Consider the following 25,963-nt stretch of genomic DNA (forward strand, 5'->3'; position numbering starts at 1 on the left):
AAAGCCGAGACAGGCCAAAAGCCAGGAGTGTTGTACCAAACAGTCAGCCCAGTTGTGAAGGCAAAGGAAAAGTTCTTGAAGGAAACTGAAGGTGCTACTCCAGTGAACACAGGAATGATAAGAAAGAAAAGAAGCCTTATTGCTGATATGGGGAAAGTGGTCTGAATGCAAGATCAAACCAGTCATGACATTCCCTTAAGCCAAAGCCCTTCAATTCTTCAGGGCTGAGAGAGGGGAGGAAGCCGGAGAAGAAAAGTTGGAAGCTAGGAGAGGTTGGTTCTTAAGCCATCTCCATAACAAAGAAATGCAAGGAAAGGCATCAAGTGCTGATGGAGAAGCTGCAGCCAATTATCCGGAAGATCCAGATGAGATCATTCATGAAGGTAGCTATGCTAAACAACAGATTTTTCAATGCAGATAAAAACAGCTGAAAGAAAGAAAGAAAAGAAAGGAAAGAAAGGAAAGGAAAGGAAAGAAAGAAAGAAAAAAGAAAACAGCCTTATATTGGAAGAAGATGCCAACTGGAACTTTCATAGTCAGTCAATGCCCAGCTTCAAAGCTTCAACGGACAGGCTGACTTTTCTTTTTAGGGGTTAATGCAGCTGGTGACTTTACATTGAAGCCAATGCTCATTTACTATTCTGAAAATCCTAGGGCCCTTAAAAATTATGCTAAATCTACCATGCCTGTGTTCTGTAAATGGAACAACAAAGCCTGGATGACAGCACATCTGTTTACAACACAGTTTACTGAACATTTTAAGCCCACTGTTGATACTGCTCAGAAAAAAAGATTTCTTTCAAAATATTACTGCTCACTGATAACTGGTCACCCAAGAGCCCTGATAGAGATGTACAACAAGATTGTTTTCATGCCTGCTGACACAAGATCCATTCTGCAGCCCATGGATCAAGAAGTCATTTTAACTTTCAAGTCTTATTATTTAAGAAATACGTTTCATAAAGCTATAGCTGCCACAGACAGGTATTCCTCCAATTGATCTAGGCAAAGTAAATTGAAAGCCTTCTGGAAAGGATTCACCATTCTAGATGCCATTAAGAACATTCATGATTCATGGGGAAACGTCAAAATATCAACATGAATGGGAGTTTGGAGGAAACTTTAATAGACTACAGTATAGTGTAAACATAACTTTTATATGCACTAGGAAACAAAAATACATTCAAGTCACTTTATTGCCATATTCACTTTATTGCAGTGGTCTGGAACCAAATGTGCAATAGCTCCAAGGTATGCCTGTATAGGGAGATCATGGAAGATATCTAAGCAGACTTGAGAAAGATAAGAAATAAGCAAACATGCATGTATTTCAGGAAAAGAGCATTCTAATCACAAAACCGCAAATGCAAAGATTTTGTGAAGTGGGTGCGTATCTAGCATGTTTGAGGAACAGGGAACTAGCCTACTCAAGGCATTTAGGTATCATAAAAATGGAGTGGGTAAGGGGAAAGCAGCAGCAGGTGGGGGTCAGATGGGGAATGTTCAGCAGTGGTGAGCTGGAATTAACTGGTACCAGCTGAAGAACAGATGGTTATACATTCCAGAACTTTGAATCAGCCGTAGTGAGAGTAATTATACCATTGAAATAGTCAAACGGTACAAATCAGTGGCTTTCCCCCCCTCGGGAGATCCAGTTTATCAGCACACTGCTGCCTATAGGCCACTTTAAATACTTTTAAATCTTTTGCTCTATGTGAGATCAGAAGCTACTGGAAGGGTTATCTTCTGTCTGATATCACTGCTTGAGTTCTGATCACAGAGAAAAAGGGCAAAACAGGAAGATTAATTTGGAAGCTGTTGCCATAATGTGGGTGACATAATGTAGATGAGATATGCTGGTGGTCTAAATCAAAGTGCCAATGGTGAGAGCATGAGAAGTCAAATTCTGAATATGAAGAGCTGCTCTGATTTGAATCAGCATGTTACCAAGCTTCCTACCTACAAATCAATGGTTATCTATTTCTAATCTAAATATGTCATTTCTGGTTCTGAATTAAGACTGCTAGTTGGATTTACAGAGCTTCAAGAAGTACAAAGAACCAATAAGGAGTCTTAGACGCACATTACAGACCTTCAGCTATCAAAGGTTCCATTATCATTCCAAATGATCAACATAGACATTTACTGAGCACCTGTTACATATAAGGTACTGCAGGGGATACAAAAAGAACTATAATCCAGGCCCTTAACCTAAGGAAGTTACAATCTAAAGTTTAAGATAAATCATCCATATATAAAAAGAAACAGATTCAGGGCAGTCAAAGTACAAAGTGTGTAGTAGCCCTAAGGAGTTTTCTATAAACTAGAGGTAAAGGGGGGAAAAAAAATTACTGGACTTGAGATAGGCCTTTCAGGATGGACAGAATGAGACTGTGAGAGAGGCAAGAAAGGAAGAAGGACGGACATTCCAGGCAATGGATGTGCAAAGTTAAAGAGCTAGGTAAAGATGGGAATGCACTTGGTGATTCGGGACTAGCCTACTCGAGGCATTCACGAGCACTGGGAGATAGGGACTACTGTGGACTATGGAGACCCATATTTGAACTCTCAATTGAGTCACTTAACTTGGGCACGTTATTTAGAACCCTCCAGACTCTATTTCCTCAGAAGTGGCAATTACAGTACCTATTTTATAGGACTAAATTAACTAAAATCATGTATGTATGGTGCTTCACACAACTTGGAAGTTAGTAAGCAGTCATGGGTTATCAAAAACAACATTCTCATTAAAGATGGAAAGACAGATTGAAATCCAATTATGGAAGGCCTCGAATATCAGACTAAAGAACTTGCATTAAATCCTGTGGGTAGTGGCAAACAGAAGTTTTGTTTGTGGAAATGACGTGGTGAGATTTTAGAATGGTAAATCTGGCAGGAAGATATGGAATGGGTTGATTGCAGAGGAAACACTGGAAGTCGAAATGCTATTTCGACAAAAGTCTAGACCTACAATAAGAGTTTCAACAAGGGTAAGGATAGTGATAATGGAACACAAAGTGCAAAGGGTGGGGTATTGAACTGTGCACCTAAGAAATGGTTAAGATGGTAAATTTTATGTTATGTATTTCAACACAATTTTTTTTAAAGGGTCAGAAAGGGAAAGTTAACTTAAGTATCTGGAAGAACCAAAGGTACCAATAAGGAAAAACAACAAGCACCACAATAAAGTCAGGAAAGGGGGCTCCATTTGGGAAAATGACTATATACTGGTTAGGTTTGAAGTGATGCCTTGAAAGCCAAAAGGACAGGTACAATATACAGAGCTATAAGACTGAAGCTCACTTGCTGATCTAACAAAGACAATCAGTTGGAAGAAGAAATTTCACCATGCATAAGCATACTAATACACCCCAGTCACAACTACTTGGCTTATCAGTCTTTAAGAAAGGATAGAGGAGTGCCTGGGTGGCTCAGTTGGTTAAGCATCTGATTCTTGATTTGGGCTCCGCTCATGGTTTCAGGGTTGTGAGATTGAGCTCAGCGCGGAATCTGCTTGAGATTCTCTCTCCCCCTCTGCCTCTGCCCCTCCCCTACCCACGTGCACTTTCTCTCTCAAAAAAGAAAAAAAAAAAGGATATGTGACTTGGTAACTCCACTTAATACAGACTCAAAAGATATCTTTTCTAAGACATCCCCCAAACCTAATTACAGTAAAAAGCAGCCATTAACACAACCTACTTTATTCATCTTATAATACAAATAGGACTGTAACAGATCCAGTAACACAATGGCACTTTGATAATCCTATAATTCAGACACCATATATTCTAAAATAAAAGGTTAATATGTTCAGTGTGTTCTCTATATATCCTTTAAATGTTAGCAGTGAATTTGTATGTGTGTGTTTCCAGAATTGCTAATATTTTCATATATTTTCTTTGAATAACATAAATACAGAAAAAATATATAAACAGTGAATTTTCACAGAGTGAACACATCCATATAACCAATACCCAAAAGAAAAGTCAGAACATTACTAGCACCCCAGAAGGCCCCTTCATACCCCATTCAAATACTTTCCCCAATCTCCAACAAGGGTAATCATCTCCTGACTTCTGATACCACAGATAGTTTAACCTGTTTTTGAAATTTATGTAAATGCAATCAATGCATTTATGTAAACGCACTCTCTAGTGTCTGGCTTCTTCCATTCAAAATTGTATCTGTGAGTTTCACAATTATATATAGCTGTAGTTTGTTCATTCTGATCAATGTTTAATTCATTGTGTGATTATGCCAGAAACTTATTTACCCATTCTACTATTGATAGGCATTGGGAAAATTCCAGCTTGCGCTATTACAATTAGTCCTGCTATTAACATTTTTGTCCATGTCTTCTGGTGAATATACACACACAATTCTGTTGTATATAACTCTAGGAGTGAAAATGTTGAGTCACAGAACATGCAAGTGTTCAACTTTAGTAAAACAACTAATGAACTTTAAACGAAGGAATATTTTTTTTTTAAGATTTATTTATTTATTTGAGAGAGAGTGACAGTGTGAGTGGGGGGTGCGGGGGGGCCGGCAGAGGGAGAGAGAATCCTTGAGCAGACTTCCCACCAAGCGCAGAGCCTGACACAGGGTTCCATCCCAGGACCCCAAGATTATGACCTGAGCCGAAATCAAGAGTTGGCTGCTCAACCAACTAAGCCACCCAGGTGCCCCCAAAGGAAGGGATACTTTAAGGTCTTTATAGGGCAATTTGAATGATTAATGATGTGTCAGAAGGTGCTGATGAAAACTCCATCAAAAACTACTTTCAGGAGGGTAAACATACTGAAGTAGGGTTTTTGAACCACATGGCTTCCAAGGACAGCAATTTACTTTAGAATAGTTTCACCAGCAATTTGGAATGTGACAATAACACTTAGAAGTAACCAAGTTTGTCTTGTCTTTTCTAGAACTGCTGATGCTGAAAATTTAGAAACAGTTGAAGAGCCATTACAATCAATAAGGTAAAGTAGTCACTTTCTCAACATGTTATGGAATATAAATATTACATGTCAGAACTCTGCAGCAATTAAGCCTGTACTCATTTAATCACACTCCTGGAAAATGAAAGGGACTTCAAAACTAGTCTAACCTTCAGGTGGTCATATCAATGCCTTCTAAATCAATGAACATGCAAACAAAAATTCATTTAATTCTGGAACAGAAGAAGCATATTAGGCAAAAACTAAGAGAATCTGAATAATACATATTTTAGTAAATATCAATACTGGTTTATTAATTATAACAAATGTACCAATCTAATGTAACATGTTAACAACAGAGGAAATGGGGCTGGGGTATATATGGGAATTCTGTGTAATATCTTAGCCATTTTCCTATAAATCCAAAACTGTTTAAAAATAATTTTTAAAAATCCATTTAAAACTCTGCAACATAATCTGCAGATTATAATACACCTGCTAAACTCCTCTCAGAATGCAATCCAAATGCATTTTAAGAACTGTTAGACACGGGCGCCTGGGTGGCTCAGTCGTTAAGCATCTGCCTTCGGCTCAGGTCATGATCCCAGGATCCTGAGATCAAGTCCCACATCGGGCTCCCTGCTCGGCGGGAAGCCTGCTTCTCCCTCCCCCACTCCCCCTGCTTATGTTCCCTCTCTCGCTGTGTCTCTCTCTGTCAAATAAATAAATAAAATCTTTAAAAAAAAAAAAAAAAAGAACTGTTAGACACCCATGCATGCATACATGCATGTGCGCACGCACACAGACACACACACACTTTCCATCTATGGGCTTAGACACATAGATATATGAGGGAAGCATTCTGTCTATGCTGATTTTGGTTTTGCTCCTAGCTATAAAATTATGAACCAGCCTCAGACTTCCTTTTTTATTCCAACTAACCTAACCTTTTTGAGTATATACTGTAAGCACTTAATGACTCATTAAGAGGTAATCCCCCAGTTAATCTTCAAACAATAAAATAAAAGCATCCAAACTCCAAGTAACATCAATTCTCCAATAAATCATATCTTTGTGGTTTAAGTCATTGAGTCTTTGCTTTTACTTCAGAGGGAATAGGAAAAAGGCTGTGCCTTAGAGCTAGTAGGGAAAACAAGTAGCCCTAAAACGGTATGCGACCTAGTGGAAGGAACCCTGGGCAAGGAGGCAAGAGACCCAGCTTCTAGTTTCAGTTCCACCACTCATTACCTCTGTGATCCTCGAACATTTCCCTGAACATCTCTGATCTTCCATTTCCATGATCTCAAGTCCATTTTAACTCTAGTATTTGTTCCATGAATCAAGAGGTCCTTCAGTTACCACTTCTTGTTATGCCAGATATCCTAGTTAATTCTTTTATCCTTATCTGTTCTATAAAATTTTTAAAGCATCTAGAAAGAAAAATAATATCCTGTCATGGAATGAATGTTTATTTCTACCAGGGGATGGAGGGTGGGGGGGATATAATGAGTGAAAGAAAAGAAGTTGAACAGCATCATAGCTTTCCATTCCATTAACCTTGTATTAGTAATCCCACCACCATATACATTGCAAATATTTACTTGCTAGTCAGCATTATGACACAGGTCTTGACTTTCTCTTTAGAAGACTATTTGAATTCACCTGTGGTTCCAGCAAGTTTATATCTAAATACAACCTTAAGTTTGGTTCTTCTATAGAAGGAGTTGGCACACTTTTTCTTAAGAAGCCAGATAGTCTGGGGCACTCAGATGGCTCAGTTGGCTGAGCATCTGACTGTTGGTTTCAGCTCAGGTCATGATCTCAGGGTTATAAGATGGAGCCCCATGACTGGCTCCACACTCAGAGGAGAGTCTGCTTGAGGATTCTCTCTCTACCCTTGCCCCTCCCCCAACTTGCACACACTCTCTCTCTCAAATAAATAAATCTTAAAAAAAAAATAAACAGGGGCGCCTGGGTGGCTCAGTCGTTAAGCGTCTGCCTTCGGCTCAGGTCATGATCCCAGGGTCCTGGGATGGAGTCCCACATCGGGCTCCCTGTTGGGCGGGAAGCCTGCTTCTCCCTCTCCCACTCCCCCTGCTTGCATTCCTGCTCTCGCTGTCTCTCTCTCTGTCAAATAAATAAATAAAATCTTTAAAAAAATAAAAAAAAATTTTTTTAATTTTAAAAAAATAAACAAAAATACAGATAGTTTAGGCTTTGTGAATCATATGGTCTCTGTCACAACAACCCAACTCTGCTACTGTAGTGCAAAAGCAGCCACAGACAATGTGTAAAAGAATGGGTGTGTGTTCCAACAAAACTTTATTCAAAAAAACAAATGGTCTTAGCTGTAATTTGCCAATCCCTGTTCTAATACCAAGGGGAGAAAAATCAACTGGCAAGATAGATTTTGTAAAACCACATCATGAGTTCACACTGATATAAACTCTGTTTTGTCTGCAGGGACAAAATATTTATGAATCATGATCTTCACATACCTGAAAATGTTCAAGATTCCCCTGCGTGAAGAGGTCACATCACCAATACCTAAGACAGAGCAGGAAAACACTCTCCCTTACATGGTTGTTATGACATAACAGAGGATGTGTTAATTTATATAGGCAAAATTTACAAGGTGACCTGCAAAAGTAAAATACCAGGTTTTAGCAACTTTAGCAATAACAGAAACCCAAACCTGATTAATGCCAATCATCACTTCTATATATTAAGCTAAATTAATTCAGGTAAGTGTCAACGTCATCGACTTTCCTGGGAGAGCTGTTCTGTTTCCATGCAACCCAGTTGTTTTAGACCAGCAGACCCTTGGTCATTCATAACCTGTTAAATTTCAGAAGGCCAGACTAACTGTTTGAGCTAACACAGAAGTTCTGATTTACTCTGGGATAGGACAGGGGTTGCTCATCAACATAAATGGGCTAATTAGGCCAAGATCAGATCTATCATCTCTTAGGGTTTATCCTAATAAAAATGTTCCATTCTGTGATAGTCACCTTGCTAAATTCAGCCCCATGTTAGCTACCAGATGTTCAATAGCAGGCTGGAGCAAAGAGCCAGCCCCCAAGGATCAAGCAAGTGCCTTTTTAAAAACTAATCTTAAGAAGTTCCTCTACATGGCTTTGCAAAGTAAGCAAAAACCATGCCAAATAGTAAAAAAGGCACTTACTTGACTCCCACAGGCCAGCTCCACACTCTAGCAGCTAAGATGTCACTGGCATGGTACATGGTGAGTGAGGAAGAAACGGTATCTTGTCAACCACTGTAGAAATGGTAGTGAAAGACCTAAAAGAATAGAAAAAAGTAATGTCAATGTCAAAGGTAAAGGCTCTCCTGAGCCTGCTGACATGGATACCTCAGCAAATGACAACAAAGAAAAGAAAGTTTGAAAAGATGTTGTTTAGGTCACTCTTAGCTTCTAGTCATTACAAGTGACCTTTAGGACAAGAGGGCGCTTTTGAAAGAATTTTAGCTATAACCTAGAATAAATCCAGAAGGTTATGAGAAACTCTCAAATATACATTTTTTTCCAGAGAAAGTACTGAATCTTTGATAACCACCCGGTAAGCTCATATAGATGTAGTAGAGAATCTAAAGCAACAATTCATAGACCAATATTTCTAAAAATAGTTTTAAAGAAGTGAAATTTGTTTCACTCTTCTCTATGCTTCTAGCATTTAAAAAAACGGAACGCTAGTAAACAATGAGGGAAGAAGAAATAGTTTTTTTTAGATTTTTTTTAAGTAATCTCTTCACCCAATGGGTGAACTTACAACCCCAAAATCAAGAGTTGCATGCTCTACCAACTGAGCCAGCCAGGCATCCCCCCCACTTTTTCTTAAACAAGAAAAAAAAATTTTAAACTGAAGGGGAGCCTGGCAATAGAAGTCTCAGCTTATCCAGATTCATTCAGAACTTTCACTAGTTTCAGAAGCAAATTTACAAAACTAATTTGTTTACCTAGCCCCACAACCCTCTGATTTAGGAGTTCTGTTTCAAAATGCTTGACTCTTGGCAAATTTAATCAGAGATCACTCAAAACCCAGACCAATAACAAATTTTTTTCCAGAACAACAATTTTAAAAAGAGCCTGTTCATGTACCACCACCTCCTCTCATAATGCCCACACTATTTGTGGGTAAAATAATTTGTGAATAAAAAAATAGCGACTTGCAAGAAAAGCAGCAATAGTCAAAAAACAAAAATCATTCTTAATCAGTTAATTCTCAATTCTTAATTCTCAATACTCTCTCTTCCATCTAACCCCCCCTCAAAAAAAATTTTTTTTTTCATTATCTCTTTTACTTGCAGGTCCTTTCAGCATCCTTTCCCTCAGAACCAGAATGGAAGAAACAAACAGGCAATTGAATTTAATCATTCTTGAGGCATTAGAATCTCTCTAATAAGAAAAAGCAAAGATAATTTTTCATTGTAAATAAGTTTTAGCCAAAAAACTATTCTTGCACTATTCCCTAATTCTAAAATGCTTAAAGTTGGGTCACCTTTTTAACAGACAGTCTGATGATTCAAATTGTCCAGACCTCAATTAATTTAATTAGAATGGGATATTCACTGTTAATAGCATATTTGGCCAGACTACATCTTGTGTGCCTAGCTCACATATTCTTCTGAATTTTGGCTTGTGTTTGCCTTAGCTACAGTCCCTGGAAAGCATCCCATGTATTAGTGTTTCCCTTGCTGCATCAGTATTTCTGGTTAAAGCACAAGAGCAAATCATTTGGAGGGACAACCTGAACGGAGTTCTGTACTGTGTATTCTGCAACACTATCCAAACCATTATCAAAAATGTTGCAAATAAAAGACAATTGCATGAAATTGGGAAAAAAAACAATTAATCAGAGATTGCCTTTCTAAAATAATGACTACAAAGTAAAGAATACTCAATGGCAAATGTATATATAAGGTTTATTATTAAAACAAATACTTATTTCACATCAATTATCTCCCTCAAAAAGTACTTTCCCCCTCATTCCTAGACCTTGTTTTTCCTTTGCTCCATAAAACCATGACACCATTCAAGAACAGTCTTTTTACCATTTAAGGCACAAGTCCTTTTTACAAAAGAAAGCAGTCCCAAACTGCAAATTATTCCAAACACACAGAAAAGAAACAATGAATAAAGGCCAACAAGTTTCCTTCGAAGCTTGTCTGCACTTCAAAAATCTGAGCATTTTTATAGAGCAAAACAAGTTTTTGCTGTAGCAGCTCAATCCCGCATGAGCTTGCTGTATTAGAGCAAATGCTGTTGGGCATTTTGCACAAGACATGTTCATCTGTGTAATGAAACATTATTCTTCTCCTCCTGCTTCTCTCCGGAAATACAAAGGATTTTCCCAGGAATATGATAAATGAGGACATTCCACACCAAAAAAGGAAAAAAAAAAAAAAAACATTCCTAGTCTAACTTTTAAAATGAAATAAATTCCCTTTTTCCTGTCCCTCCAAAATATTCAGCTAAAAAGACTTTCAGTCAACAAGAGAATGGTTAAATATGAGAAATAGAGAATGAAACACCACAAAACAGTTAAAAATGAATAAACTAGAACTACATGTATCAACATATTCTTTTAAAGTATTTAAGTAAAAAGAACAAATTACATTAACTACATACAGTGTAAAATCTTCCAAGTGAGGTTAAAACATACTTAGAGTACTATGTAACTTTGACAGTCAGATAAACAAAAGCATAAACACATGCATGGGAATGGTAAGTACCAAACTGGAAAGAATGGTACTTTTGGGAGAGAGGACAAGAAATAAGACTGAGGAAGGATATTTTGGGCAGCAATTATAGTTGTCCTATTTAATTTTTCAAGCTAAAAGAAATAAATATTATACCTGTTTTTATAGACATGACATACTTCATACTTTAAAAACAAAAGACTTTTCCCTTTGTTCGGCTTAACTGAATACAAGGTAATTTTCTTATGAAGGAATACACCACACCCACCCCACACCCACCCCATCCCCCCACCCCCACCCCCCAAAGAAACCCTCTGGTGATGGAATGCCCTTTCCAGGTGAGCTTTGACAGACCCTCGTCAGGACTGACCTGGGTTTTCTTCCACTAATGCTGCTACTTTCTGATGCTGGCTGGATGTGACTCAGATCCATAACTCAGGGCCTCAGCTTGTCTCTACTTTTAATCTTACCAAGAATACTCTTTTTAGGCAATCTGCTAGAGTTCCCTTTCATTTTCCCCTTTTTACTGCTCAAACCTCTAGCAATCACTAAAAACAAGTCGTTACATATTTAAAGCTCACCCAACTTTGTGGCACTTGGCCAAGCGAGGAACTTGATTTCATTCTGAATCAAATGTCAATGTAGAATGAGATATTAAAATTAAAGTACTGGTTGCAGTTCAATTTTCCATCTAATAAATGAATATTTCAAAATTCTGTAATGTTATGCTACAATTGTTTTACCATCTCAACAACGTTTAGACAACATTTTGTTTTGAAGCTTAAGTCAGAGCCAGAAATGAAAAAAAGAAAAGATTTCATTTTTGGAGGAGGTGGTTAAAGCAAGAATGAAATAAACAAAACTGAATTACTAACATGCATATGTGTAATGAGACATTCACATAGAGCATACCCTTGGGATCCCCTCAAAAGATAAAAACAAAACAACAACAACAAAAAATCACTACCACCTCTTCGGGATCAGAAAACTCATTTCTCCTGTGTATTTAGCAGCTCCTTGCACCAGCACGCAAAGATCAGAGAAAGAGGGACAAGAAAGAGAGAAACTGACAGAGACAAACATAAGCTGGTATTCTTCTGTTTACAAAATAAATGTAATTCCATCAAAAGCAAATCAGAAACTTTCAATCTTCTCATTAGGTTTTTACTATTTCTCCTACTCCATTCAATCTATCCTTAAATACTTCTTTGAAGTATTCTGACATCCATACTCTGTTTTAAAATGAAAAATAGGTTTTATCACACTTGGCCCCTTGCCACAGCCCTGCTTCATTGCAGCTAGCAGAATTCTGGCAGTGCAAGATACAGGATACAGTGGGGGCAGAATGGAAATACAGAAGATTAGTTCCAAAATAAACACCTCCAAAAATCTGTCATCTTTGGAAATATATACATGTAGGGAATCTAGAGTTGGCAGCACCTCTTTCAAAGAGTTCCTTTAAAGCTCTCTTCTGCAGTCCAGCCCTTCACCCTTCCCTCTTCTCCTCTACCTGCTCCAAATACTTGCCAGGCAGATGCATGTGTCAATTTCTTAAATCACTTATAACACAAAAGCACTACAATATTTTTCCATCACTATTTTTAGTGATTTTTTCTATAGTCCTACTTGTTTCAGCATAATCTGTGAACTCTTTTTAAATGATTTACCTTACACCAGTTAGAATGGCAAAAACTGACAGGGCAAGAAACAACAAATGTTGGAGAGGTTGTTCGAGAAAGGGGAACCCTCCTCTTACACTGTTGGTGGGAATGCAAGTTGGTACAGCCACTTGGGAAAACAGTGTGGAGCTTCCTCAAAAATTTAAAAATAGAGCTACCCTATGACCCAGCAATTGCACTACTGGGTATTTACCCCAAAGACACAGATGTAGTGAAAAGAAGAGCCATATGCACCCCAATGTTCATAGCAGCAATGTCCGCAATAGCCAAACTGTGGAAAGAGCCGAGATGCCCTTCAACAGATGAATGGATAAAGAAGATGTGGTCCATATATACAATGGAATATTACTCAGCCATCAGAAAGGATGAATACCAGACTTTTACATCAACATGGATGGGACTAGAGGAGATTATGCTAAGTGAAGTAAGTTAAGCAGAGAAAGTCAATTATCATATGGTTTCACTTATTTGTGGAACATAAGGAATAGCATGGTGGACATTAGGAGAAGGAAGGGAAAAATGAAGGGGGGGGAATTGGAGGGAGAGATGAACCATGAGAGCCTATGGACTCTGAGACACAAACTGAGGGTTTTAGAGGGGAGGGGGTGGGGGGATGGGTTAGCCCAGTGATGGGTATTAAGGAGGGCACGTACTGCATGGAGCACTGGGTGTTATATGAAAACAATGAATCATGGAACACTACATCAAAAACTAATGATGTATTGTATGGTGATTAACATAAGATAATAAAATAAAATTTTAAAAATAAATAAATAAAAAATAAAATCAGGTTATTTGATTTAAAAAAAATGATTTGCTGCTGCTTGATTCAAAGAAAAGTAATTCCTTCTTCACATTTCCATGATCCCTATCACTGTATTATCTAGGCACAGAGAACTAGATGATCTACAGATGCATTATCCACAGGGTTGGATTTAGACGATGGTCTCTAGGGCTTTTTAACTCACTGAGTCTCATTTATCCAACACTGGCTGTGTGTTCTTGACACTATTAGGCTCAGTTCACAGAATTTGGGAGAGTAGACTACTATGGGCAACTAATCACCTGAGGTTTTCACACTCAGAATTCCTGTAGTGTAATTACAAAGGAAAACAAACATTTTCTGTTTCAGACTGGCAAGCCACAACTCAGAATTAACAAATTATTAGAACAGTCCATCTTGGGGCACCTGAGTGGCTCAGTCAGTTAAGCGTCTGCCGTTGGCTCAGGTCAGATCCCAGGGTCCTGGGACTGAGTCCTGCATCGGTCTCCTTGCTCAGCAGGTACCCTGCTTCTTCCCCTGCCTGCCACTCCCCCTGCTTGTGCTCTACCTCTTTCTGACAAATAAATAAATAAAATCATTGAGAAAAAACAAAACAAAACAGTCCATCTTACCTCAGCACTACAACATTAACTGCTTTTTTCCTTCCCTCCCCCCTCTCTCCAACTCTCTGGATTCCTTACCATATCTTCACCTATTCCCCATACCCTCAGTAGTTTGGACTGGAAAAAGAAGACAAAAGAGAAAGATGGGACTAAGGCATAATGAACTGTTTCAGAGGAATGCAGGGTAAATTGTCTATCAAGATGTCAGAAGTAATTATGCAAACTGTCCTGAAAAGGAAATGGAAGCTATTTGTCTTCACTTCAAGCCCCTGACCCTTGTGAGAATAAGCAAATATATTATACTTGGGTTTATGATTTTATACAAGACCCCCACCATGAAATAACATAAAAATTAATGATATACATCTTAGAATTAGAAAGCCCTTTAGGCTCATCTGATCAAGCATCCTTATTTAACTGACCAAAACATTAAGACCAAAGAGGTAAGTCACTTGCCCAAGGTCAAACAGCAACTTAACAGTAGAGAAATGAACAGAACTCAGACTCCTATTGTATCTATCACATGGCACCTAATCCTCTTCAATTACTTACTTTTGGTGATTGAAACACACACACCACTTCCATCTCTTCTTTTATCTACCTCAGAAAACTAAAAAAATTCTTTGATGATACAACAATTCTTTGCTCCCATAGATTTCAAAAGGCTCATACATGACAAATACAATCTCTTCCGGCAAAGCAGATATTGTAACAGCTCTAAAAATTGTCATAGTTGGGGTGCCTGGGTGGCTCAGTCGGTTAATCGGCTGACTCTTGATTTCAGTTAAGGTCATGATCTCAGGGTTGTGAGACCGAGCTCAGCGCAGAGTCTGCTTGAGATTCTCTCCCTCTCCCCCTGCCTGTGCCCCTCCTCCTGCTCACTTGCGCGCCCCTGCCCACACTCTCTTTCTCTAAAATAAATAAAATATTTGGGGCGCCTGGGTGGCTCAGTCGTTAAGCGTCTGCCTTCGGCTCAGGTCATGATCCCAGGGTCCTGGGATCGAGCCCCACATCGGGCTCTCTGCTCTGCAGAAAGCCTGCTTCTCCCTTTCCCACCCCCCCACTTGTGTTCCCTCTCTTGCTGTCTCTCTCTCTGTCAAAATAAATAAATAAAATCTTTAAAAAATAAATATTTTTAAAAATTAAAAATTGTCAAAGTTATCAAATAAATACTTACCTTTGTATTATAATACCTAGAAGACCAAAGAATATATGCTTTCTAAATAAAGCAATCCAGTAAAGTCAATTAAAATACTAGAGAATCACTCCATATAACTCGTTCTCGATCATTACATGTTTTTATTTTTGATACTTCTCTTGAGAAACTGGGGTAGCAGAAGCAGTAGGAATCTTGTATCTTCATTTCTAATGTGAAAAGGGAGGTTGCTAAAATTTTTCTAAGAAAAGGTTGCACGCTTAAGAATAGCTAGGTTTTTGTTTGTTTGTTTTAAATATAAAAGACCATCATACATACAATGCTCAATATTCCCTAAAGGTAAACAAATATTACAAAAGTGGAAAGTCAAAGAGAACAAAGTCAAAAGAAATTACTCAAAAATATTCCTCTAATTAACATAATGTGAAGAGTTACTGCTCTGGAAGAGTATAATACACAGAACACACACTTTCAACAAAGATTTGTTGAGTGCTCATCATGCTTTGTAAACTTTTTCCATACTGGTGTGCAAATCTTTCAGATTCTGATGGTATGGGGTAGGGGAGGGGGGCAGGAAAATGGGGATAAGGTGGGCATCTGATATACGAATTTAAAGTCATTAAACCAGGTCAACACATTTTTATATACAAAAGTAGAGGTACAACAATCACAACAACGAAACATACTTAACATGACTGTAAAAAGAAACACACAGAGAAGGTCCAGAAACAAAGTTTCAGCACCTGAGTATTAAGAGAATCAGACAGCCCTCGAAATGAATTACCTTTCTACCTGGTACCAGCTGAGTGATAGTCCATGTCCAATCGTCAAGTTCTATCAATTCTATTTCCTAAATCTGCCTTCTCTCTATTCCTTTTCTCTATTCCCAATGCTACTGTCATCATTCAGGCATCTTTTGCCTAGTTCATTAAGATGTCCCTTATTGGCCTCTTGACTTTTCTGGTCCCATCCTCTCCAATCCAGCCTTCACACAGCTGCTATTGTAACCTACCAAAAAGCACAAACTGATCATGTGATTCACCTAACTGAAATTCTTCAGACACTCACCTATGGACCAGCAGTATTTTTTCCAAACTGTGGCTTAAATTGTGGAATCAGTTTAAATGGGTCCCAACCAGTATTTCTTCAACAAAATAGCACAGAAACTATGTATGCCTCATACATAGTAAAAAAACTGTTGGGTGAAACTTTTCCTACTTTTACGCACACATGCACATTCTGGGTCATGATATAAAATGTATTTATACTGTGGGTTGAGTTTAAAAAAAAACACTGACCTACATACTAAAATTCCAACTCCTTCACAAGTCCCTTCACAGTCTGATTCCCTCACCAGAGCACAGTAGTTAAGAGACAGGCACTGGCGCCAGGTACGCCAGTCCCAGCTGTGTGATCCTGAGCAAGTCATTTACTGAGTGTCACTTATCAGCTGTAATCCTGGGCAAAGCAACCAATCTGAGGTAACTCAGTTTCACTAACTATAAAAGGAGGATAGTAACAGTACCTACCCACAGGGTGTCACAAAAATTAAGTGAGATTACCTATATAAAGTACATAACACGTGGTGCACTTAATATTAGTTATTATTGGTATCACTACTACTGTCCAGTCTAATCTCTGGCTATTCTTGCCCATACTCCAGTTATAACAAATGACTGGCAGTTTCTCAAATCATCTTCCTCCCTCAGACTGTCATGTCAGATGTTGGTGCTATCTAGAATTTGAACTACACCTTTCCAGTCCCCCACACATTTTATTTCCTCCTATTTCAGCTTCAGTGAGGCCTCCCTTGTGAAGCCTTCCCCAATTCTCTTGAGTAGGTCTAAATGCTCCCAATGAACCTCCATGGGGAGGCGGGGAGGGAGCATAACCAGTTACAGTCTTGCTTGTTGGTGTCTCCCAGCCAAACTGTGACCTCTTTGGACCACCTCAGAGGCATCTCTCTTTCCCAGCACAGCAAGTTACAAACAGTAGTTCAACAGATATTTTCTGAATGACTCCAGGTTACTTACCCTTACTAGGTCTTCATTTTCTTATCTGTACAATGGCGGAAGTATTTTGCCTGAAGAGTTGTTGAGTACGCTAGACAATGTTTTAAAAGTGATATAGAGGGCGCCTGGGTGGCTCAGATGGTTAAGCGTCTGCCTTCGGCTCAGGTCATGATCCCAGGGTCCTGGGATCGAGTCCCACATCGGGCTCCCGGCTCAGCGGGGAGCCTGCTTCTCCCTCTGACCCTCTCCCCTCTTATGCTGTTTCTCTCTCGCTCGCTCTCTAAAAAATAAATAAAATCTTTAAAAAAAAAAATAAATAAAAGTGATATAGAAGCAATGCTCGATAATGGGTGGGACTTTCTAGAATCCTTAGCTAAATTACAAAGATCCTAAGGAAGCAATACCTTAGACCCTTACTACCTAATACCTGGAGGAGAGGGTGGAGAAAGAGATTTAAGAAATGTAGTCAGAAAGATGGTGAGATCTCTTGGAAGAAAACTGCAGTAGATGCTTGAGAAAGAAACATGGCTGAAGGAGAAGACGAAAGGGAAGGAGGCCCCACACTGGGATCCCACCAAACCTAGACTTAAATTTCACCTCCAAAGCATCTGTCTTGTCCATCATTGTATCCCTAGCGTTAAAACAGTTTATGACACTTAAGAAGAAAGGAACCTACCTCATCCTCAATGTCCTCATTAATAAAACTGGGGTAATAACGCCTCTCATAGGGTTATGGTGAGAATTAAATGAGGTAACACAATGCCCTCAGATCTTAGATGCTTCCTTCTATATCTACTCCTCTATGTAGGGTCAGGTGGTTCAAGTTAACCTATTTACTCTCCTGTTATTTGACAAAAAAATCAGTCACATTAACTTTCTCTAAAGTTTAAAGGAGATATTAGTACTCAAACACCCTGTAACACCACTTACTATAGATAAGATGTACAATGTAGCCTCTCTTAGAACGCAAAAAAGAAGTCTAAAGGATCTTGTAATCTATAAGGCAGTACAGTTTAAGACTACATTGGAGAATATCCTCTGGACAGCCTCATACACATAATGGATTCCTCAGCAATTCTCTGGTGATCATTACAAATGCTCCCCAAACAATAAAGTATACAACACATAGTAAAAATTGAGAATTTCAGAAACAAAGTGTAAGAGGTAAACACCCCACTCTTTTGATCAATACATATTATCAATGTCCTTAAAGAACCTTTGGAAAGGGCTCTTATTTTTAAGAGAGATGTCAAAATGCAATGTCATATTTTCAGTTTTTTCCAGAACCGCATTAGAAAAAGTTCAGTTTTAGCATGCTATTAGACCCAGCTGGTGATGTAATTTACCAAGTTATATTTTTAACAAAATAAAAGATTGGGGTCGCCTGGGTGGCTCAGTCGGTTAAGCAGCTGCCTTCGGCTCAGGTCATGGTCCCAGAGTCCTGGGATTGAGCCCCACTGCAGGCTCCCTGCTCAGTGGGGAGTCTGCTTCTCCTTCTCCCTTTCCCCCTACCCCCGCTTGTGCTCTCTCTCAAATAAATAAATAAAATCTTTAAAAATAAAAAAATACATAAATAAACAAAAGATTTAAGCCTGTACACAGTTTATGGGTCAATAATTCACTAAACTTAACTAAAATTACTTTGCTTGAAGTCAACTTTCATGTTACACAGGCTCTCTCACTGCATTTAACAAAGTGCACTGAAATAATTAAATGGACAGTTTCTCTTGCATGTTCAACATGCAGAGGACAAGTTTTTTTTTAACATGTGTCATCAAGCTTGACCTAAATCAGGGAGTAATTATTCAAGATTGGGTTTGAGTTTAAGCACTTACTGAAAGAATATGCCCCCAGTTCACTTTTTAAAACCCACCTCTGCTTAACTGTTTGTAAAACAAAACACACAATTGTGTAATTTCGTAGGAAAAGAACTGACTGCAAAGGCCAGCAGATGGGGGAACCATTTTCAGCTCTGTAGTAACTTGCTGGGCTACCAAGGAAAAAGCCATTCACCACTCTTGCCCTAGTTCCTTAACCTATGGTCTTTTTGAGATCTCCAGTCTACAATTCTTTTAAGTACATGTCCTCCATGGTAACATCTTAGTTTTCCTAATAACATGTTATTCCAGTAATTGTAAAATATTCATGAGCCATAATATGGCATTAATCAGTCAAATAAAGAATAGAGGATTCCCTTATGTTAAGTGATTATCTCAAGATCTTAAAAGGTAGTGTTGTCCTTAATCACAAAAAGCAAAACAAAACAAAAAACAGTAATTTTTAAGAAAACCCATAGAGACACAAAGCTAGAATATAAAAAAGCAATGAGGGGCGCCTGGGTGGCTCAGTCAGTTAAGTGTCCAACTCTTGATTTAGGCTCAGGTCATGATCTTAGGATCCTGGGATCATGCCCCAGGGTCAGGCTCCAAGCTCAGTGGGGAGTCTGCTTAAGGATTCCTTCTCCCTCTCCCCTCCATCACGTTCTCTCTCTCTCAAATAAGTAAATAAATCTTTTAAAAAATGAAAGCAACATCTCTGCAGTTATTCAGATAATGGTATCAATGAAGTGCTATTGCAGAAGACCAGGACCACTCTGGATTTCAAACATGAGGCAGCCCCAAAACCAAAAATGATCCTTGTTGTTATCTTTGATATACACCATTCTTGATGCTGCATTCTCTACTTAGATTTCCTCCTGGAGTAGAGTTCCATAAAGCATAAAACAGAGCCCCTTGGGACTTAGAAAAGTTCAAATAATCATAATCTGTTGAATAAATCCAAATTTACTCAAATATTTTGTGGGGTACAAAATAAGCACGATTTTAAGATAAATAAAAGAATGGTTGTGGGGCACCTGGCTGGCTCAGTGAATTAAGTGTCTGCCTTTGGCTCAGGTCATGATCTCCAGGTCCTGGGACTGAGTCCCACATGGGGTTCCCCGCTCAGCGGGGAGTGTACTTTCCCTCTCTCTCTGCCCCTCCCCCCACCACTCGTGCTCTCTCTCACTTGCGCGCTCTCTCTCTCTCAAATAAAATAAAATAAAATAAAAAAGGATGGTTGCTTCCTTAAAAACAAGTCTGCTCTTGGAACTAATGTAACATTGTGTGTCAACTATATTTCAATAGAAAATAATAACAGTAATTTTAAAAGTCTGCTCTAAACATTTATCCAGAACCATCAAAATCTTAGTATTGTAGTAGACTAAAACAACAAAAACTCTAGAATCTGTTTCAATCATATATTTCTATTAATCTGGGTATTAATCATACTTTTGCTGGGCTTTGGGCAGAAAGCAAGTAGCACCACAGAGCTAATCCAAAGGTACCCATTCTGTGGGTATATTACCATAAAGAAGTATAATATATACAATCAAAGACAGCACTGGCAATACCAAAGTTAAATTACTCAAATGTGGGTACTTAAGTAACAGGTCATTAAACAAGTCAAACTGGGGACAGGGGGCTGGGGGGAGTCGATGAGCATACCTTTTCACTGGCAAGCAGACAAAAAGGTGCATATTCAATTAATGCACATCTGAGTGTCACCCATATAGCTAGCACTGTGTTGGAGTCTATGAGAGACAAAAATGCAATATTGCCCTACCTCTCCTGTAAGATAAGGCACCCACAAATGAAATATTTAGATAACAAGACAAGTCAGTGTCAATCTGTATCCTGCTAATAATAAATCCTATTGGAAATTAGATAAGACAGAATAGAACAATAGAGAGGGATCAAGAGCCAGGAATCACACAAATTAAGCTTCTGACTAGAACATCTTGAATCCACCTCCATTTAAAGAATTTTAAACCTAGGGGCGCCTGGGTGGCTCAGTCGTTAAGCGTCTGCCTTCGGCTCAGGTCATGATCCCAGGGTCCTGGGATCGAGCCCCGCATTGGGCTCCTTGCTCAGCGGGAAGCCTGCTTCTCCCTCTCCCGCTCCTCTGCTTGTGTTCCCTCTGTCGCTGTCTCTCTGTCAAATAAATAAATAAAATCTTAAAAAAAAAAAAGGAATTTTAAACCTAGATGTAATAAACCACACACATAACCTAATAAGCCACTTCCCTCAGTTGCCATTAGGTCTGTTTCCTCATCTGTAAAGTGAGTCTTAGGTCACAGTCTCTAACCTGAAACGGACCTAAGAGGTTAAAGGAGTGATTAAGACTGAAATTCAGTTGCAAGAACTACATAAACATTTAGTATAGATATACGGAACACTGGCTTAAGTACAGCGGAGTATTTGTGCTGGGATGGATCTGGCTAAGTAAGACCGGCCAGACCCTGAGAAACCCAATTAAAGAACTGGGACTTGCCTCTCTGTCAGGTAATATTACCTGTTAAAATTGTCAAGTTAAACTGAAATGCTATCACTGCCAAAGAACTATAATGTGTAAAACAGAGAGGGACGGCCACAAACTGTAACAGTACAATGACACACTTAAGAGATTTAGTAAGCATAGCCGTTGACCACTAGGAAATGTTAACAGTCAGGCTCTCATAATCAGAGGTGAGACAGTTTGATTTAGCAAAGCAATTGCCCAGCTCACAATGAAAGGCAGTTCCCCGTCAAAGAACCATCCTTGCAAACAGCAGCCACCTTCACTAACCACACAGAAAGGCATGCAGCAAACATTTTACATCAGTCTTTGTTACAGTCACAAGCTGAGGAGCAATAAACAGGCTCCTCACACAGGAAAGGAAAAATTACGCTAGATAGTGCTAAAAATATCGAATAAGCCCCTGCACCTTTATTTCTATTTACTCAGTTGTATGCTCTTTTAATGAGGAAGGTGGGGAAGGGACAAGTTATGTTTTAATAACTTCGAAACCACATTTACCCATGAGCTGAACTGTATTGCTTTGGACTCACTCTGTAAACTTGGAGAAGATTTCAAAACGCATGCCTCTCAAGCAAAATATTAACCAGCACCATAATTGGTTATGTCCCCCCGGCTCTAATTTACTCTACCTACTACAGCAGAACAAAAGCAGCACAAGCTGGGCTTGTGATCTAGTCCAATGCAGAGTGCCATCTGCCGCACATGCACAGAATGTGTCCTATGCAAGATTCAACCTCAGTGTCTCCCAGGGACCTTTATCAGAGCAAGCTGTTTGTTTCCACATTTGCCTCATTCAACAGCTCTGCCTCCAACAACATCTACTTACAGGAGAATTCCCATTCATGGGACTTTAAAATACCAATACTTACCTAACAAACAGTAGTTTTGAAAAGGAGGAGATTATGAAGGAGCAATCGCACTTTAAAATGAAAAGAACAAATGAAAAGGGGGTCAGAATATCTGGGGTGGGTGGGAATCCTAAAACTGTTGCATATTAGCTGTGCAGTCCTGGCCAAGTCCCTCCCTTTTCTGGGCCTCAATTTCAGACATAAAATGTCAAGAGTTAAATCCCTAAGAGATGCCTTTCAAATTGAGTCTTGTGAGGAATCATAGAATAACAGATGGAGACAGCTATATACAGGATGGCTTCAGAGCAATTGTAGAAAAAGAAAAAAACCTGTTTACATATTTTAAATAATCAGGTACAACTTTTTTCAAAATCCTACAATTCTAAGTTCATTTATAAGTCAACATTCCCATGATAACACTTCAGCCCTTCAGAAATAACACTTCACTTTAACTGTGCTTTCAGTTACAAATTCAGCACATCACTTTTACCCACCCCAGAATAGCACAGAAGAACACTTTCATGAAGTACCCACACAAGGAAGACACTCACAGCCTGACAGATTCGCATAGTGGAAAATATACAAGGCATAAATTTAAAAATGCTAAATGAATACCACACCCAAATAGCCTTAAAACCTGTGCAAAGTCAAAAGACGTATTAGCAAAATACAGGGATAAAGACAACTTGGGAAGTCTTTAAATAGTTTGAGGGAGAGGGGAATGCCATCAGATTTCTGGGTGGCTTTATGTTTTTAGGAAAACAAAACACATAAATGGAGGCTTTGAAACATGCAAATCTAAACTGAACTGTGGAAAAGCTCGGCTCTCACCCAAGAGCTTCAGCAAAGCAATATGTCAGTATGCCAAATATGAAGTACAAATTTTCTTCACAAGAATGAGGATAGGATCCATACGTGTGACTAATAATAATATCATCTTGCATTTACAGAGCATTAGTTCTTTTCATAGCTCTTTCAGACACTTGGTTTCATGTTGTCAATCAGTCTCCGGGTATCCTCTCTGAAAACCTCCAGTTCAGCTTCCTCTCAAGAGCTATGTGATCAGGTTAAGACAGGTGGATATATTTGTTGAGATCTAAAGGTACTAGTTTCTTCTATCAGGCCGTCTGCAGTGATTCTCTCATTACCACACTATACAACTTAGCCCTAGGAAATAAAATCTACACTCTTTCCCTCACAGTTGGCCAGAGACCAACATAAATGGGTCTAGAAAGTCCAAGGAAAGAGAACCCGCTGACTTGTTAGGTCAAGAACTCCATGTTGATCTCTTGCAATTGAAAAAAGAATTCACAATCACTCACAAATACATCCCAAGGCTGTTCAAACAGAAAATCCCCTTCGTTGCCAGCCAATGAAATCCAGCAATAACTGGTTAATTCAACCACCAAATCCCTGACTCTGTGAACAACTTGCCATATTCACTTCCCCTCCGCCCGCTGCCCACCCTTCCTTCTTCAGGCACGCGTGAACAAGCTGATAAACCAGCTCTCCAAAAGGACCACCGAGGACCTTTAAGGACCTGAGGGGATGGAGCTTGCCTCCTGAAGCAATGCAGCATCCATCGCGAGGGGGCTGTTCCCCATGCCCACACACGCAGGAAGTCACGGAGGGGGATAAAGTTTGATTATCCTTCTTGCCCGTTCCCAAAGGGCCGAGAGAGGACGAGGGAGCGGCCCCGCTGGGGTCCTGGGCTGCTCTCCGGAGACAGTGCCCAAGAAGCATGGCACTGCCACTCTCCTGACACATACACCAGGCAGCCGCGGCAACTCAGGACACCCCAACCCGCCCGGAGGAGGAGGGAAAGGGGACAACTTGCACGGGGCTCAGTTCGCAAGCGATGGGGCAGAGCGGTTAAAAAAAAAAAAAAAAAAAAGGAGGGAGGGACCGAGATCGGGGGCTAGTCAGGGAGAGGTTCAAGTCCGTCCCTTCCCCGCCCTGGTGCCCCGGGTCCTGCGGGAACATCCCCGCCATCGCCCCTCCTCCTCCTCCACTCGGCTTCCTCCGCCCTCCTTCCCTTCCTGGTCGCCGCCGCAGGCGCCTGAAGGGCACGGCGGCTCCTCGGTGCCCGGCAAGCTCGGGAGCGGCCGCGAGTTGAGGTAACTCGCCCGCTGCCCCGGCGGCCTGCCCGCCGGCGGCTCCCACACGCCAGCGCCGCCCCGCCCTCCCCGGAGCCGCCGGGCGCGCTCGCTCACCGTCCGGTGGTGCTGCTGCTGCCGGTGGCGGCTGACGCTCAGCCCGGGGAAGCAGCCGGCAGTCAGCGCTCCGCAGCCGCCGGCGCCCCCGCCGCCGCCCCGGGAGGAGAGGAGCAGCAGGAGCGATCTACCTGCGGCGGCCGCCATCTCTCAACTGGAAACGGCGCCGACCCAGGCAGCGCAGCGGACGGCCGGGGCGGAGCCAAGACCCGCCACTCACCGACGCCGGGCCAACTGCCGCCCTTGGCTGAGTTGGTGAGGCGGAGCTTCCTGCGAGGCCCAATCGACAGGCGGGAGAACCACACTTGAGGCTGCCTGTCACTTCCAGAGTTACCTATTGTGGGACATAGTCAATTACGGGCAAATTCTAAGGTACCGGTAATTGGTACCCGAGCCCCTCAGGATAGCAGCAGTAGAGAGACGGCATATTCGATTCAGCTAATAATCTTCACCAAGGATAGAGCTATGATAAGGGTAACTGGGGAAACAGATATTTGTGCTAAGCTTTGTACTTTGTGAGTGTTCTAAGTTGGCAAAATATGTACCAAATTAGTAATCATTAAAGTAGGGATGCTAGAACTCTCAGTGACACGCCCAGAGTTATCATTCATAACTGATGGTATTTGGATATGCTGAAATTAACCCTACATCAAAGGGTGCTCTAATGACCGTGATATGTAGCATAATATAGGAGGGATAGAATGCTTATGATATCAAAGTCCCAGAATGAGTACACGCCATCAGGGTGAATTAACAGACCTATTACATTTCAAATACTCAATTCATTTTTACAGCACCTTTTAGACTGATACTCTTACACTCTCCAGAAGGAAAAATCATTTTCTTACTATCTTTGACCCTGTGTGCACTTATTAAACTATGGAAACAGAACATGTTGGTAATGTAATAAAAGTCATGTAAAGGTTATTTTAATGAATTTTCATACTTTAAATAAACTAGTCATGAGGGTACACTTTGGAATAATTCTTGATTGCTTTCTCTTGAAAAATACTTCTTTCCCCCAAGAAACAAGATCATAAAGCTCATTAAAGACTGTGGGAAAAAAGTATTTTCTTAGAAGAGGATTTCCTTGCTGTCTGTTATTATAAGCTAGTTAGTCCTCACATCTTCTTTTAAAATCTAAAGCAGGAAAACAGTTTGGTAAGCAGCTAAAAATATTACTCTAGGGGCGCCTGGGTGGCTTAGTCGCTTAAGCGTCAGCCTTGGGTCATGATCCTAGGGTCGTGGAATTGACCCTGGAGAACCCACCTGCATCAGGCTCCCTACTCGGTGGGGAGTCTTCTTCTCCCTTTCCCTCTGCCCCTCCCCACCCCTGCTCATGCTCTCTCTCAAATAAATAAATAAAATGTGTTGTTTTTTTTTTAAAGTATTACTCTAAATTTTGGGAAACATCTTGGTAGTGTAGCCTTAGGTTATCAAGTTGAAACAAACAAAAATACACATATAATTTTATTGTATCACTTGTTCTAATAATAGTTTTTAAACTTTAACTGAAATGGTATTTGCTTGGCCAAGAATTGCTAAATAATGAAGTGGAACTTCCTTCCACCCCACCCCAGAACAGTAAAATGATTGGCTTCTCCAGGTGAGAATATTACACCACTCACCCAAAAGGCATTTATTGTGCAACAAGTGGAACCTGAGAGCTCAAGAAT

At 40.0% G+C, this 25,963-nt stretch overlaps 1 protein-coding gene and 1 long non-coding RNA gene across 2 annotated transcripts in view; both read right to left on the bottom strand.

The window, feature by feature from the left end:
* MCU (mitochondrial calcium uniporter) overlaps positions 1–24,471 on the bottom strand; it is a 191,246-nt gene extending 166,775 nt beyond the window's left edge. The window contains exon 1 of the mRNA XM_081824073.1: positions 24,288–24,471. Coding sequence (XP_081680199.1) covers positions 24,288–24,434 — 147 coding nt within the window. The 5' untranslated portion in view covers positions 24,435–24,471. The remainder of the gene's footprint in view (positions 1–24,287) is intronic.
* LOC145722199 (uncharacterized) lies at positions 4,477–8,096 on the bottom strand. Its single transcript, XR_014146295.1, has 3 exons — positions 7,949–8,096; positions 7,436–7,484; positions 4,477–6,367 (listed from the first exon to the last, which is right to left on the bottom strand). It is a non-coding gene; the product is annotated as an uncharacterized LOC145722199 (long non-coding RNA).
* Positions 24,472–25,963: the final 1,492 nt, after the last annotated feature.

This window comes from Leptonychotes weddellii, chromosome 6 (assembly GCF_054177405.1).
Source record: "Leptonychotes weddellii isolate Sample4059 chromosome 6, ASM5417740v2, whole genome shotgun sequence".
NCBI classification, from domain to species: domain Eukaryota; kingdom Metazoa; phylum Chordata; class Mammalia; order Carnivora; family Phocidae; genus Leptonychotes; species Leptonychotes weddellii.